Below are 23,742 nucleotides of genomic sequence, written 5' to 3'. Positions count from 1 at the left end.
AGACCATACACGAGGCAGTCACCTTCCAAATGAAACAAAGATTCCACCATTGTTAATATTTAAACGTAGTTACCGTGTAGATGTTACCCAGGGAGCCCTTCTACACCTGGACAGTACGAACCGTGCAGTAGACCGTTGTATTTTCTTCATATTTTCGGACAGCGTACTATTTTATGGATTCCACACTGCTGACACATATATTCCAAGGAAGATCTAATGATTTATATGCGATTTCTTTCGTTGCTCCAAAGCGAAATTTCATTTTCCACATCCAAATTCGTTTACTAGCTCTAGAACACATGTGTTTATTATGGCTATGCAATTTTAGATCGTTTCTAATCATGACAGCCAAGTATTTATAACGAACATTCTTCAATAGCTTACACCGTGGACTTCAATGTGTTTTAAAAATGCCCGTATATTTTTTGTAGTCTGGCAATAGATAGTTTGATGAGAACTAATTAACATCTACCATTCTGGGCACCACTGGGTTATGGTATCTGTAATATAGTGACGACGACAAAGTTGCGGAACTGTTCACGCGCTGCGCGTCCTGTTGTGTTCGCATTCTTGCTGTAAGCTTCCGTTGGAAGCGGATGGTTTTCTTCGGGCTCTCTGGTTTGGAATAAATCTTTGGATGGTTCATCTGCTGGCTCTCGATGATGTAACACTGGCGACGAGAAATCCAACCCACGGCAGGCTCCATTCTCCACGATGTCTCTGCGGCTACACGAATTCAGCGAAGGTGCTGACTGGTCGTCATGGATCGAACGCCTGGCGTTCTACTTCGAAGCCAATGAAATCACCCAACCCACGAAGAAACGGGCGTTTCTTCTAAGCCAATGTGGTGAGCGGACATATCAGACCATACGAGCCCTTGTCCACCCTCGACTTCCAGCCGAAGTGGATTATGCCGAACTTGTGCAAATTCTGAGTGGACACTTCGACCCTAAGCCTACCGAACTTCTGGGACGCTGCAAGTTCCACAAACGGGATCAACTTCCCTCGGAATCTATTTCACAGTACGTGACGGAGCTTCGAAGTATTGCGAAGGAATGCAACTTCGGAACACCAGCAGCGACGAATTTGCAAACCACTGCAGAGTCAGGCGATGCAGTAGCCCGGCCGGCCGACCCCGTTCCAGCTTTGGACACGTCGCTACCGCTCAACGTAATGTTGAGAGACAGGCTGATTTGCGGAGTTCGAGACCCAGCGCTTCAACAGCGTCTACTCACAGAACGGAACATTACCTTCGAACGCGCTCTGGACCTAGCCTTGGCTGCAGAATCCGCTTTAAACCAGCAGGCCCACATCAAAGGATTGGGGGACTCTCAGCAAATTAACGCAATGGCCAAGAAGGTTCCCAATAAGAAGCGGAAGAAGGATCGGCAACATTCTCAGCCATGTTTTCGCTGCGATGGACAGCATGATCCATCGGGTTGTCGATTCAGGGACGCCGTTTGCCACTTCTGCAAAAAGAAAGGGCACATCGAAAAGGCCTGTAGGTCCAAGAAGTCACAGATGAAGGATCGGACAACAAATCAGTTGCAGCCAGAGCACGAAGACGTTACAGTACCGTCAGTCTACACGCTGCATAACGTACGCTCCGAAGTAGCTCCGAAGATAACCATGGCTTTGAGGCTCAATGACGTACCACACGTAATGGAGGTAGATTCAGGCGCCGCTTTTTCGATTATTGGCGACGACACATACAGGAACTTATGGCGTACTCGACGTCCAAAGCTTCAGCCAGAACCAACAACTTTGTCAACTTGGTCGGGCCAACCGTTGACACTTCTGGGGAAGATCTCGGTTACCGTTCAGCTGGACGACAGCACGCATGTTCTACCCCTACGAGTAGTGAAGGGAGCTGGCTCATCTCTCTTAGGGCGCGACTGGTTCCAGTACCTCGGAATCTCCGTCAAGGTCAACCAGATGCGCATGGCTGAGACAGTCGATACGGTACTGGCACAGTATTCGGACGTCTTCGATCCGGCTTTCAACGGACACAGTGGCACTCCAGTGCACATCACCATGAAACAGGAGGCTTCACCAAAGTTCTTGAAAGCTCGGCCTGTACCTTTTGCACTCCGGGACGCGGTGTTTAAGGAACTCGAGAAGCTCGAAACACAAGGTATCTTGGAACCTGTGCAAGCTTCAAGATGGGCTACGCCAATTGTGATCGTTAGAAAAAAGGATAATACCCTCCGGATTTGCGGGGATTACCGAACGACAGTAAACGCAAGCGTGGAATTGGCGTCGTACCCGCTGCCAACGATAGACCAGCTTCTGTCAACGTTACGAGGAGGAAAGTTTTTTTCAAGAGTGGACCTGACTCAAGCATATCAACAGCTTCGTGTAGACGATGCCACGGCGGAAGCACTAACAATCACTACACTCAAGGGATTGTTCAAGGTGAAACGTCTACCGTTCGGAGTTTCCGTCTCCCCGCTGGTTTTTCAGCAATTCATGGATCAACTCCTCATGGGGCTTGACGGCGTGGTCGTCTATCTTGATGATATTTTGATTTCCGCCGCAACCATGGAAGAACACAGCGGCCGTCTCACAGCCGTACTACAGAGGCTCAGGCAAGCTGGGCTAAAAGCAAAACGGGAGAAATGCATCTTTGGCGTGCAAGAGCTTGAGTTTTTGGGACACATCGTCAACGCAGAAGGCGTTCGACCTTCTCACAGCAAAATACAGGCTATCGCCGATGCTCCACCACCCACAAACAAAGCGCAGCTGCAGTCCTTCCTGGGCATGCTGGCATTCTACTGTAAATTCATCAAAGACCGAGCTACAATTGCAGAGAGTCTGCATAGGCTTTTGGATGCGGAAGCCCCTTGGCGTTGGGAAGAAAAACATCAAAGGGCATTCGACGAGCTGAAAGGAAGGTTGCTGTCCGCTCCTGTCCTCCAGCACTATGACGAGAAGAAACCCCTGTTCCTGTCCTGTGACGCCTCGCCGTACGGACTCGGCGCAGTCCTGGCACAGCCTGACGATCAAGGAAACGAAGCTCCCATTGCATTTGCTTCGCGCACACTGGGGAAAGCTGAGCGCAACTATGGACAGTTGGATAAAGAGGGCTTAGCCATCGTGTTTGCAGTGACACACTTCCACCAGTATATCGCAGGGAGAGAAGTAATCATCTACAGCGACCACAAACCCCTACTGGGCATCATGGGCGCGGACCGCCCGATTCCTGCAGTTTTATCTCCACGTATGACAAGATGGTGCCTGTTGCTCGGGGCGTACAGCTATAAACTACATTACAGGCCGGGAAAACGCCATCAAAACGCCGACGCCCTCAGCAGACTGCCTCTACCTGTAGAAGAGGATGAACCGGCGGGACCTGGAGATGTGCTCATGATCGAGGCAGTTTCCATTCCCCCTCTCACGCCTTCGGCTATTGCGCAGTCAACTGCACAGGATACAACCCTCTCAAGAGTGTATCAAGGTGTACAGTCGGGTTACGTCTCAGATTGGACCGGGAAAGATTTTCTGCCCTTCAACGTAAGAAGAAACGAACTTTCTACCCACAAAGGTTGCTTACTTTGGGGTTCGCGAGTGGTTATTCCCCCAGCGCTACAGTCGCAAGCTCTCACCCTGCTCCACGCTGGCCACAGAGGAATGACAGCCATGAAGCACGCTGCAAGAAGTTATTTCTGGTGGCCACAACTCGACACCGCCATCGAGAACGCCGTAAGCAGCTGCCACACGTGTCAGCGCTATGCCAAGTCTCTGCCCAGACAACCACCACCTGTGTGGTCTCGTCCTCGCGTCGCTTGGTCTGTCCTCCACATGGATCTCGCTGGACCGATTCACGGCCAATCCTACCTTGTTGTAGTTGACGCCGTCACGAAGTGGCTCGAGGTGCGACCCGTGTCCACCGCAACAAGCTCCACCCTCATCGACGCGCTACGCGCCATCTTTGCCACTTTCGGACTTCCGCAACTCGTGGTCAGCGATAATGGTACCGCCTTCGTTTCCAGCGAGATGAAGTCGTTCTTCAGCCGCAATGGTATACGCCACGTAACCAGCGCCCCATATCATCCCGCTACAAACGGCCAGGCGGAGAGGATGGTTCAGGAGCTAAAGCGGGCCCTGAAGAAACACACCCAAGGAAGTATTCAGTGTCGTCTGTCGAGATTCCTTCTGAACCAGCACACCACAGCGCATGCGGTAACCAAGGAGACGCCAGCCAAACAAATGTTTGGAAGGGAATTGAGGACTGCCCTGGACGCAATTCACCCGCACTACGAGGACTCGCCCCCCGACACCCAAGCCCAGCTTGACGACCACTTCAAGGTCGGCCAGACCGCGTGGTTCAGGACTTTCACCAATAATGGAAAGTGGTGTCAAGTGAAGGTCTGCAGGAAGGTCGGCAAACGTTCCTACGAGGGCCTCACACAGGATGGACGACTGCTTCGTCGGCATGTGGATCACATGCGCAGGTCCTCTTCGCCGGTTGACAGCCGGTTCACAACCTCTTCGCCGGTTGACAGCCGGTTCACAACCTCTTCGTCGGTTGACAGCCCACCACGTCTCACGACAAGCTTCCGGTTCCCCACTGGTGACATACATTCGCCACCTGCAAGGCTACCGGTGCCGCCAAACGACTCGCCTTGCCCCGCAGACGTGGTCCCCGTCACTTCCCAAGCTCGTTCGAGACATATTCCTCAATGGCTTTCCACAGCGGCGGAGCACCCGCCTCACGACGACGCTCCACTACCGGCAGCACCTAGGGACATCATATCGGGGCCTACATCATCTCGTGGTAGACCACTCAAGAAACCTGTGCGTTTCGGACATTCAGTTTCAGACTGAGGGGGGGAAAAGTGTAATATAGTGACGACGACAAAGTTGCGGAACTGTTCACGCGCTGCGCGTCCTGTTGTGTTCGCATTCTTGCTGTAAGCTATGGTTTTCTTCGGGCTCTCTGGTTTGGAATAAATCTTTGGATGGTTCATCTGCTGGCTCCCGATGATGTAACAGTATCACGACCGCTCTTGTTTTTTTTTTTATCAGAAACCGATTTGACTGACCAGTAAAACAGGCATAATATGGAAGCAGTCACACAGTAATTTACTCTACCGACTCGATCGTAACAAGGGTTAGGAACACCGCTATCACAGTGTTCTATTGAATCGGCAATAGACTGTCAACTATCGAAGTTATCGCGCGGTAACAGGAACCCTGAAAAGGAAATGCACGTTTTTACAAGCCACATGGTGACGTGTTCAGTTAAGCGAATTTCGATGAAATAACGTTCGATAGAACGGCGTTCGATGAAACGGCGTTCGATGAAACGGCGTTCGATGAAACGGCGTTCGACGAAACGGCGTTCGACGAAACGGCGTTCGATTAAATGGCGTTCGATAAAACGGTGTTCGATAAAACGGTGTTCGATAAAACGGTGTTCGATTAAATGAGCGGACATCCATGAGGTTACGTCGACGATACGCCATCAAAGGAAATGTCTCGTATATGTATTTCCCTATCGTGCTGTGTAAATTAAATTTCGTGAACTTGTGGTAATTTGTGTCAATTAAATGTGTTCGCTGCTTCCAGTCGTCTGTATTGTGCGTGGTTTTTCGTGTGGCCACGGTCAGGCCTTTTACAGTAAGAGGTTTGTGATTCCCGCTCTTTAATTGACTGCTGGCCACACGTTTGCTTTAGCGTTCACCCTACGTGACACGCGTGCTGATATTGCCTCCTCTCGCTTTAACACATATTTGATGAACCAACTGCGCGACATAACCTTGAGCTTGAGGACGGATGGACAAGAAGGAGAGGACAGACGAGGCTCAGGTTGTCGCTCGCTCGTCCTCAAGCTCAGCTTTATGTTGTTCACTTCGTCCATAAATCAGCTTGCACGACTGCTAGCCGTACCATATTTTATGAGGACATTGGAGCAAGAGTGTCTATAACACTAGCGATCAAAGGGTAACTACGCTTTCGGGGCTTTAGCATTCTGTGAACGTACACCACGTAACAGATATATAAAGAAAATGTTGTCAAATATTGAGGTACGAAGCATCCTTAATGCGATAGCTTGCAGGCAACTGGTGTTCGTGAGTACCTTTCAGTTTTATGATGCATATGGACATCCGATCGCCGTCTCATGAATCATACTTGCACAGATATCTCATTCAGAGCACCTGACAGATTTCCGGCTTTCGTAATATGGTATTCGCTCCGAGATCGAACGGTGTCGGCGCGCTGCGGAGAACAGAGAACTATCGCAGTGTGGACGCGTCGTCTGCTTTTACACGTTTATTCCGCGTTCAGTACCGTAGAGGGAACCGAATAGTGTCGTACCATCGCGGCACAAGTGATCTTCCGGTGAACATACACAAGAATTACGAAAAAGAACCATCAAATCCGAACATCGGCCCACGTGTTATCCACACTAGAATGGTGACAGTGTCGCCCCCTATAGGTCGATCTCGCAGCGAATAGGAGGATCACGTTCCCAAGAAGCTCTGGCATGCGAACGGGCTATCCAATGTGCGGCATGTGAGTGAGTATTCCGGTACGTGGTGGAGGTTCACGTGCGTCACGTTTCTTCTCTTTTTATGTCTCGATGATGATGTGTTGTATTTTTGTTTCTTTTCTTGCGTGCGGTACGTTTTTGAACGAAGTTTTTGTCTGAATGGAAAGCACGTGAACAAAATGTTTAAGAAGTAGGAGTAGATTTATACGTAAGTGAAATCTCTCTTTGCCACTAGCCTGCATTATTTTATGCGAAACAACCACGCAAGCACATTTTACAGCGACAGCTGTATATGCGGACTTGAGCGTCTGATAGCGTGCGTGCGTGCGCTGTCCGTCGCAGATATCGCGGCGCGGTGAGTCACGCAAGCAGCGCGAGGCGAAGGTGGCGTGATGCGACCTTGGGTATATATACGTAATGTGACCAGACGTCTCGACTTAGGCGGGACAATCCCGCTTTTGCGGTCGTGGTGCCGCTGTCCCACCAGCCTACTTGGGTACGGTGTTTTTTGTCCCGCTTTAGGCTGGAACGATCTCCGAATAAAAAAAAAATAGTGTGACAAGACGAGGGTCTTTCACTACCACGTTGCCCTCTTCCGGCTCACATCTTTTCACGCTCTCGCCAATGGAATATTCTGATGCGATCGCTAATAAGCCCACCATATGACAGTACTCTCTGGGAAAAAAAAAATGAAAAAGAAAAGATTGCCCGCGCACGCCTTGCTCATCAAGCTGCCTCCGCGGGAGGCGAATGGCCTTGGCGCTGACGATAACGACGGAGTGGAAGTGGAAGTTCAGCCACTCGGCAAGTTCGGGGCGAGCTATTCCGTTCATATCCGTAAAAGTATGATGACAGAGAAAACAGAATTAATGAATATAATTTAATTAATTAATAATTCAATATGCACGCTCAGCAGCACGAAAATTGCGAACTCTAGTTACGGTTAACCTCCACGCTGCAAACGATATACGAAAGACAGAATGCAATCTGGCTCAAGAATACAGACTTGTCGTATGTTGCAGGGTAAATTGAACATACGCTTTCCATTTCGGTCGGAAAAATGTGGGTTTGACTTGGCAAATTAGCGAGATCAATATTAAAAATTGTATTAAAAAAAGTACCTAAATGGGGACATTCATATCGATGCTAAATATGGAAAAAAGCGCGCGCACGCTTGTGGATGTTGCGACGTAAATTAAAGCTTGCAACAAGGGATGCCCAATTACCTGCTTATAAGTAGGGAGTGACTTTTTCGAGTCAAACCCGATTCCGCCCGCTTATTACTCCCCCCCCCCCCCCCCGAACTGACCTCCGACCAATTCGGGTTATATCTCCGACCAATTTCTTCCCGAATTCCGGTCACTGTGAAATCCTGAAGTGACGTTTCCACTGAAGACGAACAACGGTCGCCACGCGTAACACGTGTAAGAATGGGTCACTTACGTTCCCAGCAATACACCCATGTGTGTCAACACTGTCTACGCCCTCGGGGATTACCGCTGGTAGATCACGATCCCACAAAAAACAAGAAAAAAAAAGAGAGAGAGAGATTAGGAAAGGACTTAATAGAGAAGAAGAGAAACTAAAACACCCGATAACACCGGAAGGCACAATTATCGCCCGATTTCTTCCCTAATGACAGATTTAAAAAGAGCGTCCGATTTTTAGCCCCACAATCTGGGAACGGGATTTAACCCGAAAAAGTCACTCCCTACTTATTAAGTCTCTCGTTAGGCTATGCCTAGAGTATGCAGCGGAGGTACGGGACCCGCACACAATTAACACTGAGGGAGTAAATAGAAAAGGTACAAAGGTTTGCCGCTCGTTTCTTTTTGGTCACGTTATTCCGGGTCAAGCTCAGTCGCGGAGATGCTCCACGAGTTCGAATTAAATCCCCTGCGTGCTCGTAGAAAAGCAAACAGAGTAAAATTATTCTTTTCGTGGTATAATATAGGTCATTAAACAGAGAGGCGGACAAATTTGTTACTAGGTTTGCATCTCGATCTTTAAGACAAACACACTTCCAAATGGTAAGACCCTTAAAAGCACGAGTAGACTGTTTTAAATACTCATTTTTTTCAGAAACCATAGACAAATGGAATTCACTGCCTTCTGTTGTAGTTGAATGTAACACTGTCACCGAATTTTTGAGTGCTGTGTCACAGTGGTGATATACAGTGAACCCTCGTTAATATGACCCCCGATAATCTGACATACGCGCTTTACGACCATACTCCTGGGGAACAGTTCAATGAAATCTCTGCAAATCCCCCCCCCCGTTAATATGACAATTCCGCATTATGACCAAAATTTTCGGGAACGACCATGGTCATAATAACGAGGGTTCACTGTACTGTAAGTACCTGTATGTATCACTTGTCTTTGTGATTATTTCCTGTCCTGTTTAGGTCCCATAAGGGACTGACAGTATTTCAATAAAATAAAACTTTAATTTATTCCAGTTTAAAATTAACAAAATCCGTCTTTACTGGTGACAAAAGTGCCTCGGAGACCAATGCAGCAAGCGGCATTCTTGTATAACGTATGGATTTTTAAATAGAATTCAGAGACACGTTATAGCAAACACCCTGTATACTGCGGAAAAAAGAAATGGGAACTTGATTGCGGGACGAATATTGTCCCGTCGTTGGTCGTAGTACGGTACACCTGCCACGTGACCCATTTCTTGCTTTGCAGTATGTACGACACGAATAAATGCAAAGAACTATGCGAACTAAAGATATGGGAGAGCAGCATAGTGATACTGCGCTGCAGAAATTTGTGTAGGGTTGGAAGGATAAGATGAGGCGTAAATCTTCCTCGTTGTTTTCTTCGTCCATGAAGTATTGGTCGTAAACTGACGTAAACAGTGTGCAAGACCGTTGTTGCAGTGTTCGGGCAAAAACGTGATTCAACCAAAGTCGAGAACCCTAAGCAGAAATGTGATTCAATCCAAATCGAAATTCTGTTCATAATGAAGCCGCCAATGAAATCCCAATCAAATCTGGCCGCCTCTTTTGCGCATTTAAAAACCAGGATTTAAACCAAATCCGAGATTCCGAATCCCCGCAAGGCGTACGCTGTATAGATGTATTAAAATTCTAGGCATTAAGGCTTTCAAGGCAGCCATATTACACGTGGGCAACAGGTACACTGTTTCTTCGCTCGTGCCAGATTTAATGCAAAACATGTCCGCACGATGGCGCTACTGCACAATATCCGCCTACCGAAAACCAAACCCAAGGAAACGCTCTCGCACGACTTCTTACGACGCTCGCAGTCACCGCGTGCAAAATATTTCAATTAAATCAACGGGGTTTATTATATTTAGAACTGAATTTTATAGCCAGTGCATTCGTTGTTGTTAACGTCACTGTTAGTATTTTCCTATTTCTCTCCTGCAGAGCAATCAAGCCACCAATTCCAGACAAAGCTAGCTGATTATGCTTTACAATATCTCGAAACATGATATCAAAAATCAAATCAACCAATCAATGAGAAACAGTCCTCAAACACCTTCTGTCGATCACGTACGCCTGTGACGTCTGGTAGAGTGAGGTAACTTACGCTACGTCACCGTCAAACCGAAACCGAAACCTTGTAAGCATGCCGTTTGCTTTTCATGTTTACCTAAAAAGCTACGACATTCTGCTAGATGAATTGGTCGTCGATGCGTAACTTACAGTAGAATACAACCGCGATCCCAAAATCAGTCGACACCCCCTTACTGTTCCTTTGAACAGCGCTGACATTCGTGACAACAAACAGAAGCATCCACAGCCTTTCACAATCTGACCTTGCCCGTGACACTGGTTCATTACCCAACACAGAAGCGCTGATACTATCGACGCTCCCAAATTATGGTGTACGGATCACTGGGCGTCAGGCACTGTGAAGCAGGGGAACATTACCGGAAAAAACGAAGGTCGAAGAAGAAGGTGGCGCCTTTCTCAGGTAACGAAGCTAATAACGACGTAACAATGTTGCCAGACCCGAGGCACCAATACCCAGACCACGAATAAAGAGTAACGTTTTGTCAGCAGCAACAAGCAAAAGAGAAAACGAAGTGTACATGACGACAAAAAAAAAAAAAAAAGAAAGGCAAATCAATGAATAAAAACGCGACGGCCAACACCTGAAACAAGAGCAACTAAAAAAAAGGACGGGATAAAAACTTTTTTTTCCTTTCGATCGGCCAATTAACGAAAGATTACTTTGTTATAAGTCTGCTAATGGGGGCGTGACAGAGAGAAAGGCTTCAACAACGGCGTGCCCTGGGTAATCTGTCTTCCCGTGCTTCCTGAAGCATGGATTGTCGCCTTCAAAGCGAAGTAGATAATGAACGATGTATTTTTTATTCGTCGCTTATAAAGAATAATAAATGGACTCTTTCAGTGGGTGGTCGTTGGTGCACCGCGTGGAAATAAACGCTAACCCCGTGGCCGAGCTAACCGCGACATAAACTAGAGCTAGACACCCGTCTACCTAACGCCCCCCGCGCACACCATTGTAGATGCTGCGCTTGTGAGGAAGTGTCAACATCAAGATGCAAAACCTGAGGAGTTTCACGCAAAAGTTATTTTCTTAATGATGCCTTAATGATGCTGTAGGTTCGAAGACAACTGGGCCGTTGATGTCGACTATTAGTAACAGTTGTTAATCTCGGATACTGCCCGATAACAGAAAACGTTCAGAAAACATCGAAGAGGTACCACTTTCTTACGCGACGTAGTTCGTAAGACACAGCCTCTTGAGAGATCGGTGACGTCAACGAAGGAAGGCTCTTCAAGGCGCGCGATTCGTCACAATGCCCATGTCATGACCGCATCTGTTCCTGTATTCCCACTGTCTGTTTTCTGCACGTCTACCGTTGTTCCGTTTCCCGTTAAATTTGCATCGCCTGTTCACATGAGTGCAAGTTACCGTCGTTTACATCTATAAAATATAAAAAAGCTCTAATCTCCATCCATCCATCCATCTATCTATCTATCTATAAACAAGCTCTAATATCCCTAATATGTATTATGTACCTACTTCCCTTCCCTCTCAGCATTACCACCAACGACAATACTCGACCAGATTAATACAGAAAATTAAATGCAGACTCACCTTTGCTGTAGTAGTAACCTTTCGCAACGTTTGCACCTTCCGCGTTGCCTGGAATGATAAAAATAGTGACAGTGAGGAGACTGGTAAGCTCGAAACTTCCGGGCGCCGCCTTCATATACTTTACGCGTGGCCAGCACATGTCCGTATCATGCAGATGCAGCTCAAGCAAATAACACTGCGTTTGCAAAGGGCGTAGCACACAGCACATCCTACACTGCGGCGTTGTGTCGACGCAGCAGACGACATGCGCTACGGAGCCTTTCCGCCTATTTGACATGCTTGCAGATCTGTCTCGTTGGACATGGTTTCCCAACGCAGTGGAAGCTCGCTAAATAGAAACGGTTAAAGCCAACGACGTTGGTGGAGCTGTTTGGATTTATATTTATGCAATGCAAAAATATTCCCGTTAATCGGAACAAAACATTTTGCCACCTCCCAGTGAGCGAAACTGAAAACTGATCTCACTTGTTAAGGTATAGCCGCAGGCGTAGCAATACGAGAGACAAGCAGACGAGGCGTGTGTCAACGTTGCCGCAGAAGCCTTTAATGGCGCAGGGAATAAAGAACAGAGCAGGCCACGCACTATCGCTACGTTGAGTAGTATCCCTACTCCGATTTCACTACTCCTATTTCCGAGCAGTATCGCTACTTTGAGTCGTTCCGATTCCCGTGATGAATGCTACTTGGCTAAGCAAGGCTTGGCTAGGCTAGGCTAGGCTCTTTTGGGATGGCGACACAGAAGCGTACGCGCACAATGCGCTCACATTTGCGGAAAACATTCATGTTATCAACGATTTAGATAGTGGTTGCTTGAACAAAAAACTTTTCAGCAATTTTCTTTGAACTACAATGGATTCAAGACGCTCTCTCCATAACCTCTCAGCCATGGACGGCGTCATTTAGAAGAAACAAACAAGCGGTTCCCAGCGATCTCACGAACAAAGATTGGCGCGTTTTTTTTGGCAGATCAGGAGTTAAATGTTATAATAAAGTTTGCAAAAAGAATGAATTTTATGTTTTTCCCAATACTTCGCGATTTTGTAAACTATGTTTGCAGGGTTGTTCACTGTTTGTGTAATTCTCGAAACGATCGAAGGCAGCATTTACTACCCTACACCGCATTTGCTCAGTGAACAAAACTCCTGATAAATGGAACGGATTTTCGTGGTTCCCTTCAGGTTCCGTTTCGAAAGATTCCAGTGCGTGTGGTGAAAGTGTCTGTAAAGCGTGCTTTGCCTGTACGACACGGGTGCGCTGCAGAAAAGCGTACTCAACCACCGCTATTTTCAGTTTGACAATTATTATCACAAAAATAGTACACAGAGACAGTACACTAGATTATATCCAGGATCGATATCAGGATACGCAGGATCGTTATAAATAATAATATCGGACATTCCGTCGCGAGAAAAATATGGTACTGACAGGCGTCACGGTGATTAGGCCGTGCCGACACCAGTTGGCCCGCATATCCAAGGTTGTTTTACGTGCTTTTTACGTGTTTTAGGTGTTTTATTCCAGTGAATACTCACTGTATTTAATCTCCTTTCCGTCCTGAAAAAACGGTGTGTCTAAGCAACTTGCATCGTGACATTTAGTCACCTGCCATGATAACCCCAGGCAAGGAATTCTCATTCTTCCCTGTGGCAACACTACCGAATACCGAAAGTAAAAAGACCTCCATTGTCATAAACAGGGCAAGAGAAAACGTCTCATGTGAACAACCGTAACAAACGGCTCAAACGGCTTCAAACGGCTCGGAATTCTCCAGTTGTCTTGTATGAGGTGTCATCTGCCGATATCTTAGCCGACGATAGTCTACAATGTTCTGCAGTTTTCTACTAGAGCATTCATACCAGTATGGAACGTTCCCAATCGGTCTCCGGGGCTGACGTTCACTTTCCATGAATACATAATGAAAAAGGAACAATTCCCCGCGGAGGTCGTCGCTGAGTGTTTCCGACAAACGCAGTCGTAAGATTAATTAAACTGTATCCAAGGGAACAATCATTTACAGGCTGTAGTGCAAGATTTCGATAATTCGCGAAAAGAATAGCACGGCAGCCCGTGGAGCTCCTCAAGGTCCAGGCTTTTGCTGTTTAATGCGTAGGGAAATATTCTTCGTCAAATTATCAGGCACGTTAAGTATGCGCAATATATGCTGTCGATTTAGGAAATTGCCGGTACACTAAATTCGTGCGACTGTTGGATCCTGTATCCTTTGCATAAACGCGTTGACTGTTATCAACATCGGGTGTTTCACGAAGCCGCACGCTGAGTAATTCAGATACAGTTGAGACTATGTTTTAGATTAGTTATTTATGAATTGGTCGTCCCGTTTTGCCTCTTTTACTTTGTATGTTTGTCCTCCGTTCCTTGCGAACAAAGTTGGATGCACGTGTTAATACTCAGTATAACTTGTCTTCTGTGTATTATTGATGTAAAACGACATAGCTTCTCCCCTTTGTCCTTTATTCTTGTTTTCTTCTTTTTGTATGCACCATGTTGCTGGTCATTGTGGGGGGCCGATCCTCGTCAAGCGCCTTACTGCTGCTTTTTGCTCGGTCCCCTCGCACCATGTATCTATGTATATTGTGCCAAATAAAATTGAATTGAATTGATATCCCTTTGGTAAACATCCTTGAGGCACGAGACAAAGAGCTGAGCAGTCAGCGGCTCATTTGCATGTGCCCATTAATTATATGAAACTCGTAACTCTTAAACGCTATTTCGGACGCTCTCGGAGCCTCATTTTATCGATCGTAACCGTCAGCGAAAATTACTCAGGGGGAAAAAAACGCGTCCACTTAGTGAGTCTTATCAGCAATTAATTTGTTTCGGTTTGCGTATTTCCTGCGCGGAGCAGCGTACGAATGTGCTCTTTCGCTTTGCCATCCAACTATCAATTACGTGTTCATCCGCCTGGTTCACACACGGGGGTGACACGGCCACGAGAAATGCTTCGATGTTTGTTCTCCTTCTATCCCCGACTGGTACACAGCGCCCTCGGTGCTGTCTTTTGGTAGGCGAGACCGCGTGCCGTGATGATGACGGATGCACCGCGGGCGCTGCGTACTGCTCGGGCAGGGAGGCAGATGGCATACCTAAGCATTTGTTCCGTCTGTTCCTCGTGTTCCGTCATGTTCCTTATGTTCTAGGCAGTTCAACACGTAATTGGCAGCCCGATAACTCAATGAGGGAATACATTGGTACGCCGCTCCGCGCAAGAAACCGAAACCAATTAATTACTCGACAAAATCACTAAATAAACGCATGGCTTCTTTTTTCTGGAATATTTTTCGCTGAAAGTTCCGATCGGTAAAACAGAGGTTTCAAAAGCTTCCGAAGTAACATTTAAAAGCTAGGATTTTTATTTTAATTAATGAGCGTATGCAAATGAGCCGCTCACTTCTCAGCCCTTGGTCGATGTCCTAGGGATGTTTAATGCAAAGAACGCTTTTCAATAGCGCCACCTTTTCACCGTTTTACGAATTATTCGGACGGATGGCCTTCGCATAGTTGCTATTTCGAGTCCGTCGTGTGCTGTACCCCAGCGATGTACGCTAGACCAAAATATTACATGCTGAACACCTACAACGAGTTCAATCAACTCAGGGAAAAAGAGGTACTGACGTCAGGAATCGAACCTACGCTGGGCCTTCTGGGTCCGAGGCTTTGGGTTTGAGTTCGAACCTGGGTCTGAGGCTTACGTGTTTGTGTCATCCATGAGCGTGGTCTACCTCTTCTCCTTGCTTACTTTCAAAGAGGTCGCAAGCAAACATGACTTGCATATTTTCGATGTCTCGTAGGCTGCAGCCGAGTTATTGCGAAACAGCGATTTTTTTTTTACGTTCGTGTTACGTCATGTAGTGTTCCAGGCTGTTTTCTGTGGATCCTATTCACGCTCGTCTTTTTCATGTCTCATTTTTATCACTATTATCCAGACATACAGTTCATGGGCTCCTCTAGGTACATTACCGGACTTCATGACGTATAGTTGCCAGACGGCAACTTCGATTTCAACCAAAATAAACGCCAAAAAAACGACGATCTGTCCCCAGGGCTCTCTTTCGCCCTTGTCTGAGTCTCGACTATTCCTGTAACTTCCCACAGAGCACGTAGCCATCGCATACGATACAGAATCTTACGCACATACAAGTGGCAGCTATCAGACGTGACGCCCTTCGAACAGTGATGAGCACTCGACTCACGTACGCGAACACATCTAGTATGCAACGAAGCAAACCTCTGCTGCGTCGCGTCAAGCGTTAACCTTTCCGTGGAGGTACGGAGACACATTGGGCGGTGGAGGACAAAATTCGCTTTCCAGAATTTCATATTTTTTTACGACAAGAACGAATCAGACAGAAACGAACACAACACACCCCAAAAGCTCGTCGGAGTACGCGAAGACAATCGGATCCCTGAGCGACGTCTTTAAAATGCAAAGTGACTCGGTAATTTGACTAGGGTGTGTCGGTCGGGAATTCGGGAGGGCGAGGGGGGTCTGGCGCTTGACGTGATTCAGTGGAAGTGCGTAGGAATGAGTGATGGATGGAATAACGTATGATGAAACGAAAGAAAGAAAAATCGATGTCAGTATATTGTTTCTGTTATGTCCAGGAATCATTCCCTGGAGAGTGGGGCACATGGAGTTGAACAGTACAAAACACACATGGAGACTCAAAGCCATCAAATGGTTCACCGGGCATCACAATAAAGGACGTGCGCTTCTCCAGGCGTCGCGCCGAACACTCCGAACCGTTTATAGAGAGAGTCCTGCCATTAGGGGGAGCCTAACTTGAACCGCGTCATGCGACGTGTTGCGACTGGCCCAGACAATGTGATCGTCGCCTGACACAAAGACAACAGCTGCGCGACACGTACTCCAAAAGAGGACACCAAGGCTACTCCTGGTTAAGCCATTCATTATGTGGTGCCAACCGTCTGGGTTGTGATATGATCACTGAACACGTTAGTGAATGGACTCAGTCTTCGTCGTTGTTAACTTCGGGCACCTAAGAAGATCACGTAGGGATAAGCTCCCTATTCATCTCCCAGACAGCCACTCTTCGAGATCTCAAACAGGTGCGTCTGGCGACTTCGAGACGTCTGGAGTGACCGGTCACCGGATTGGTTGGACAAGGTTAACACGTGACTCCCTTATCCTGTAAATTTGCTTTAAAAGAGCGCGGCCATGATGGCTTGGTTGCCTATTCTTGAGATGCTGAACATGTAAGTAAACATCTGTTGTTGTTGAAGACGCACCCCTGCCTGACTACCTCCAGCACAAGACCGCTCGGACCCCCGAACCGCAACAGACGTCACGGCTGAACGACTTCCCTCGGCGTTCTCTATTGCTGTCCAGTCGTCAAGCGGTCGCCGACGCTATCTTGATGCAAAGCGTTGTTCACGATGCAACAGGGAAGACACGTGCGCATAGCGTCGTTCGAAAACCCTTCGTGCTTGAATCATTTCAGTTTGATAACAAAACCCCCTAATCACAGGCGCCTGTGGGCCGGCGATTCTAGTAGATTACACTGAGCGCGACAAAAGTACCTGTCAACCAGCCTAAACCAGTCTGTGGACTGCATCAAAATGGCGCCTACCCGCTGGCTGATAAGCGGATTTCGCTTGGATTCAGGTTTTCGAGCGGTGCAACAGCGACTCTGACGTCAAAACAGGCTCCGCCCGTGAAGCGGCAAAAGATCAAAAGACGGCCAAACTCTCTCTCGTTTGCGGAAGATTACACGACCTCTTGGCGTCTTCTTTCTCCGCTCCGAAATTTTACCGCACAGTCCCTATAATGTTCGGACATTGTCAAGAGAGAGAGGAGGTTGCAGATAGAAGGGGGATAGAGGGTTCGCTAATGCACTCTGGGATACGTTAGCCATGAGTGCAGCTTCGATGGCTACACGTGTCAAAGGCTGCGGTATTTTGTAAAAATATTTTGTTCCTTGGAAAGCTGGAACGCACACAAGACATTTTCCAAGAAATCATATCCGATAACGCGACAAATACAAAAATACCATGTGACACATACGCCCACACTCCGCGATTACAGCGCGCGTCGTGACGCGGTGTTTTTTTTCCTTCCTTTTTTTTTCGTGTTAGCGCCGCGAAGCAACTGTGGCTATGAGCGGCGTACAGACGTGGACAGATGGAGAGAGGACAGCAGGAAGGAACGGGGAACAGGGGAATTAGTATGCGTCCTGGGCCGACTTCAGTGGGAACTGTGCCGACATTCGTCTGGAAAGTCTTCGGGAAAACCCAGGGAAAACCTCAGACAACACACGGCCTGTGGTAGGGTTCGAACCCACCACCTACCAGTCTTGGGCACGACCTTGGCTACCACCAACGAGCGCGACGCCTTAACCCGCTGTTGTATAACCCGGGCCGGTTTCACACTAATGTTTTTCGCGGGCAGGATAGTGACCCATTAACGTCTATGGTGCTATTCACACATGCTCATTTGTTCACGGACAGTGTCTCCGTAGAAACTCTCGGTGTATCTTATTCTGGCCCGTTTTCTCACACACTCAGCTCGCCGTTTCACCCCCTGTGCGCCCTTTCACACAACCGAATTCTTCATCCATCCTGATGCTGACAAAAATAAGAGACAAATGAAGAAGAGGAAGAGAGTGTTCCTTGAGAGTGAGGCCACCCTCAAGGGCAGCGTTCTTACAAGATAGGAGAGACACCAGTTTCGGCTGTTTCTGTAGGATTGTAAGGTTCGTCGTTTCGGTCCTGCCGTTTCGCCATTCCGTGATTTCGAGCTATATGACTCTCAGACCTTCGTACCGCGTCATTTTTTGCCTGCCGTCGCTGTGATAAATGACTTACGACAAGAAGTGCTGCAAACAGGGAAGTCTTTTGTCAGCACAGCGGCAAAAATGTAACTTGTACATATAAAAATATATATATGTAAAACTATAACAATATCAAAAGTATCGTAATATCCATGACATCACCGCTCATAGAGCAACAGCAATATGTTTGAACATACATATTGCATACATTCAAGTACAGTAAAACCTCCAAAGTCGGACACCTCCCTACCTCGGACAACTCCCCATGTCGGACAAGATTTCATTGCACAGGCAGGCTCCCATTGAAACTACATGGGGACGAAATTCTCTATGTCGGACACCTCCCTATCCCGGAAGTAGGACAGGATTTTCCCTGCTAAGTCGGACAAAACCCTGGCCAAATTACCTCAATCTCGGCCCATCTTTGCACCAAAGACTCAAAATAGGCCAGTGGCCTTGACTTTCGCCCCTTTTTTCCCCTATACTGGTCTCAGCATTTTGTTGCTTTAGTTTTTTGAGTCCAAAAACAAGTGCTGTCAGTCCACATTGTAATTCTTTGTGTGAGCACTTGTCTTCGGTTTGTCTAGAGCCTTTGAACGCGCACTGCACCAAAGCAATGAAAAGCGGGCTGACGCTTCAGAGACATGTCCTCGCTGCTCGAAAAGCTCCAGAGGTAATGCCATTGAGTGGAATCTGAACGGAATTGAATCTACCAAAATCAGTAATAATTATCAGTGAAGAATGGGTAGAGGTACCACTACCACCAGGCACCACGAAGGACCATAAATTGAAGAAGGGGGACATTTCTGGCAACACAGCTGTGATCTTTTCCATTTTTTGTTCCCCTCATATTATGTAACTCGGACACCTCTATAAGTGGGACTTCGCTTCGGCTGCACCGCGGGTGTCCAACATAGGAAGGTTTCACTGTACATATTGCAACAACAATATGTACTTCAAACAGAGGGGTAACAAAATTCCGATGTCCCGATATCGTTGAGGAGCGAGAGCGACCAAAGACGCATCCGAAGAGGGTGTAGTGTCAGGGAAACACAAGCTAGAAACGGACATGCAGTAATTTTCACAGAGCTCGGACAGTGTGAATGGCAGCCTTGAACAATGCTGGTCCGTCTTTTGCCCGCTACAAATTCCGCTATGACACAGAGGGAAAAAAAAAAGCTCTGTAGTCGGAAAAGGCACGGAGTTAAAGACGAGTTTATTCCATAAAAATCGTTCCGTAAAAATCGTCGCGAACATGCCACTCGCGAGCAAATACGCTAGTGTGTATCGCCTATACATGAACCCGAGTCGAGCCAGTGAAAAGTAGAAAAAGAAGAAATAAAAAAAAAAAACACAGGCACACGTCTTCGGCACACGTCTTGAATACGGTGAGCAAACGGATGGTCATCGAGAAAGAAAAAAAGAAAAGAAAAAATCGTCCCCAACATGCACGCGTTTCATGGACGAGAAAAACGGCAACTTACTACCCGTTCAGGTACTTTATTTTGGCCTTTTCTATTTTTATTTTCTCTCAGTCCAGTTCAATTCAAAAGCACTTTCGCGTCGTAGATCCTTATAGTTTTTTTATTCTACGCTGTCCACTTCCGAATTTTGGTACCTCCCGGTCTACATCTAGAAAACGTGAGAGAGAGAGAGAGAGAGATAGAAAGAAAAGAACGGCGAACCAATATGCACTCTAAGTGGAACATTCACTGCACCTTTCAAGCGGTGCTGTATTCATACTCCATCACTTCTACCATTCTCGCGTACATCAATTTTTTTGAAGAAGGAACACCGATGGACCCAAAAGAAAAAAAAAAAAGCAGTAATAACTCGTAGAACAGCTTTTGAAGAGCGCCGACCAGCGAACATACTATATCGACAGATTTCCACGAGCAACCTTACAAAACTTTGCAGAAACGGTTCGTCGTTTATCTTAGCCCCCTCTCCCCTCCCATTCCTCTCGCACTACCCTTTCCTTCGCACTACCCCATTTAGGAACGGTAGCCTCCTTCCTCAAACCAGTTCTTTCCCTCATGCACATTGCCGTCGGCTTCCCATTTTAGGCGAGAACTTCCCGATATGAACATCATATTGATCATCATTGATCCGGCGGCCGAACAGATTCGAACCGGAAATCGATCACGTGACAGCCGTGTTCGAAACGCCGATGGAACATGCACTCCAGGACTGAACACGCCATGTCCTTTTCATCGTCTTATTTTTACTCCGCCTGCACCCCACGTACTAAACACAATTCGATTACAGTGAGTTCGTCAGGGCGGGGTTAGGCTTAACCACGTTTGCGGAAGCAAAGTACCACTCCCACCTTTTTTGCCCCCCCGCCGTGTCATTGCCTTTTCTTACTGCTATGCTATGCTATGTGTCGATATTGGTTGTCATGAGAAGGTAGAGCATGCGGTGAGTGCCGTTAAAGTTACGAAGAAAGTTTCGAAAGCGAGAAACTTAGTTAGAAGGGGCTTTCTTGCCACTTCTCCCATGCACGTACGGTGTTTAGGGTACTGGGGAAAAGGTATAGACCAGGGGGTAGAGTGCCCCTTTGTTGCAATGAAGGTTCTTCGTTGCCATCGTTTCCGCCGAGAATGAGCCCTGGACTGAGTTACACGCAGAAAACAGAACATCACCGCATATCACGCTGTGCGCCAACCTTTGCCACGAATGATAGGGTTATGATTCGAAGAGAAGAGTGAGGGGGGGGGGGGGGTACGGCGTTTTCTGTCAGTTATAATATATATACAAACTGAGACAAAAAGGCGTAGGCCCTACTCTCTCTTCGAATCAGTAGTGATACCATTCGTGGCAATGGTTGGAGCACAGCGTGCCGTGCGGTGAAGTCCAGTTTTTAGAGTATGGAGATATGAACGCTCCAAAAAACACCTCGAACAATTTAGGAAATGTCGCGCTTCCCATAAGCGTAAGTATGCATGATCAGTACCCCCTCCCCGTATCACCCCCCCCCCCCAAATTTCCAATTTTTTTACAAAAAAATAAGACGAAGAAGAAGGCGAAGAGGCAATAAGGCAACCGAAAGTTCAGGAAATTGCTGTGCAGGGGCGAATAAGGCTGTTTCGAGGGACGGCGGTAATCACGTCGTTCCACGAAAGTTGTCCACGATATTCTGCTTGATTGAAGAAGATGCGGGATATAGGGAACACATATACGAGACTTCGCACGCAGTGTAAAAGTAGAGTACGTGGAAGAGATCGGGGAGGGGGGGGGGTACTTAAATACAGCGCACAGAGAAGAAAAAATGACTAGTTTCCTTCCGTTTGGGAACAGATGCATGGTCATAATCATGAGGCCCCTTTCGGGATTAGTAAATGTACGGTAACCTTTATGAGATGTTTGTGCGACTACCAGCGGTGCGCTGAGGAGTAAATTTCGGGGTCAGACGTCTAAATTTGGAAGTAATTGCAATTTAGAAACTAGAAACAGCAATTACTCCCAAACGGACTCCTTTTTTTCTTAAAGTGTGGTAAAAAAGCAATGAGAAGAAGAAGCAAAAAGAGTCGCGAGAGGAAGCGAGATCGTCGTGAGAGAGTCGTGATCGGCGATGTCGGAACGGATGTCGTCTCTGTCCTCCTGACCCTCTATGTTCTCTATATCCTGACCCCCTAAATAACCTATATTCTGACCCTATCCTACATACAGCCGTGCCTCGTTAAGATGAACACTTTCCTGCCCGTCCAAAATCGTCCATATGATCGCGGATACCAAGGAAATAACAAAAACAATGATGAACGTTTATTGAAAAAAATTCCCGAATTAGTGCCTGCCTTGCGGGTATATATTGCGTATCGATTTAAGCTTAGCAAAACGTCGGCAACACGTACAGCTTGCTGCTCGTCACCATTTTCACCAAGATACTTAGAGCCCTTTGTAGTCCTGCTTGAGCCATAGCAGATGTGACCGTTGGCTTGGCGTTGCTCAAGTCGTCGACGCCAGAGCCCAACAACTTACCTCGGCAACTGTACCGCCTCTGTTCTCGTAAGCTGCCGAGCGACTGCCACTATGTTTAACTAAAGTCTCAACTCCTAGCGCGACGTGTTCGGAACAGACGTCATATAAGATTTTCAGGCCCTTCATGTCCACAAATAAACCCCCTTTCCCCTTATAGTTGTTGTGGACGACTGTGAAGGGGAGGGCATAGCTCCCTTTGTGCAACGGAACGCCCTACTTTAAAACTGGATTAACAGCAATTAAAAAAAACCTGTGCTCGGTAGGACGAGGACAGAGGATAAAAAAAAGGACAAGGACCGGCACTGAACTGCAACCAAGTGAAGTTTATTTTTCTTTTTTCGAGCAAACCCGTGACACCCCTCTCACCCCGCAAAAATCGACCAAAGAGAGCGCTATACACCACAAACGAATTCTTCCAAATCTGCTTGCCTAATCTTGCAAATCTGTTGTTTCGTGCGTTGATAAAATCTTCGATTTTCTTTGTAAAATAAATGGATGCCAAGAGTCTCGCTGTTCATACCCAAGCAGCACAATGTACCGAAAGCCGAGTGCAATAGGGGTGGACGGTATGTGTCTTATCAATGCTCTTTAGTTTCACCAGTTCGTTCAAGGTCTTCCACCTTCAATTCCACCCCTATTGCACTCGACTTTCAGTACATTGTGCTGCTTGGGTACCGATACCGTAGGTAATAACGAGACGAAAATACACGGACTACACATGGTGTGTACCTTGCTGGACCGTCCATTTTCCGAAAATCGCGTTTCCAATACGGAGAGACGACAACGCATTGAAAATGTTTAGTCCTCACAAAAATCGTCATAATTCGAGTTGTCCATATTAACGCGGTTCATATTAACTAGGTACGACTGTACATCCTGACCTATATATCCTAACCCCGCAAATAACGACAAAAACCAAGATGAAGGTACGTGCGGAGAGCCCCTGCGGTCGTCGCGGTCACGACCCACTACTGTACTAGAGACCTCGCGGTAATCGCCTATGGGACGGCCTGGTCAAGTGTTAGTTACGCTAGTGGCCGCTAGAAGCGCTACATGTAGCAATATTGGAGAGAGAAAATGACACGTACACTCATTGCCACCGTCGTTCTTCTACTACATGGCACGCTGCTTGTCATGCACGTGCTGCCCTCTTCTACGCCGTAACCGAGCCTATTGGCCCAAGCGGCAGCCCGCATGGCCCCCTAATCAAAATAATTAAAAACATAGTCGGCCCAAGCTGCATGAACGGTAGTGGAGTTACCATTGGTCTCTGTGCTCGTGCAGTTTATCTTTCGACAGAAACTAGACAGTGACAGAAAACTGTTGCCACTTGCCTTTAACAACCTT

The 23,742-nt window shown here is 47.2% G+C and overlaps 2 protein-coding genes across 3 annotated transcripts in view; one reads left to right on the top strand and one right to left on the bottom strand.

Moving 5' to 3' along the window:
* LOC135391897 (ras-related protein Rap-1A-like) overlaps positions 1-23,742 on the bottom strand; it is a 274,681-nt gene that overhangs the window by 119,276 nt on the left and 131,663 nt on the right. For both annotated transcript variants that reach the window (XM_064622431.1, XM_064622430.1), the window contains exon 2: positions 11,606-11,653. The gene's annotated coding sequence lies outside the window, so the exon portion shown is untranslated. The remainder of the gene's footprint in view (positions 1-11,605; positions 11,654-23,742) is intronic.
* LOC135392569 (uncharacterized protein K02A2.6-like) lies at positions 715-4,827 on the top strand. Its single transcript, XM_064623275.1, has one exon. The coding sequence runs from the start codon at positions 715-717 to the stop codon at positions 4,825-4,827; it is 4,113 nt and encodes a 1,370-aa protein (XP_064479345.1).

The sequence above is a fragment of the Ornithodoros turicata genome, chromosome 4 (assembly GCF_037126465.1).
Source record: "Ornithodoros turicata isolate Travis chromosome 4, ASM3712646v1, whole genome shotgun sequence".
Taxonomy (NCBI): Eukaryota; Metazoa; Arthropoda; class Arachnida; order Ixodida; family Argasidae; genus Ornithodoros; species Ornithodoros turicata.
This window is presented reverse-complemented; position numbering and strand designations above follow the sequence as displayed.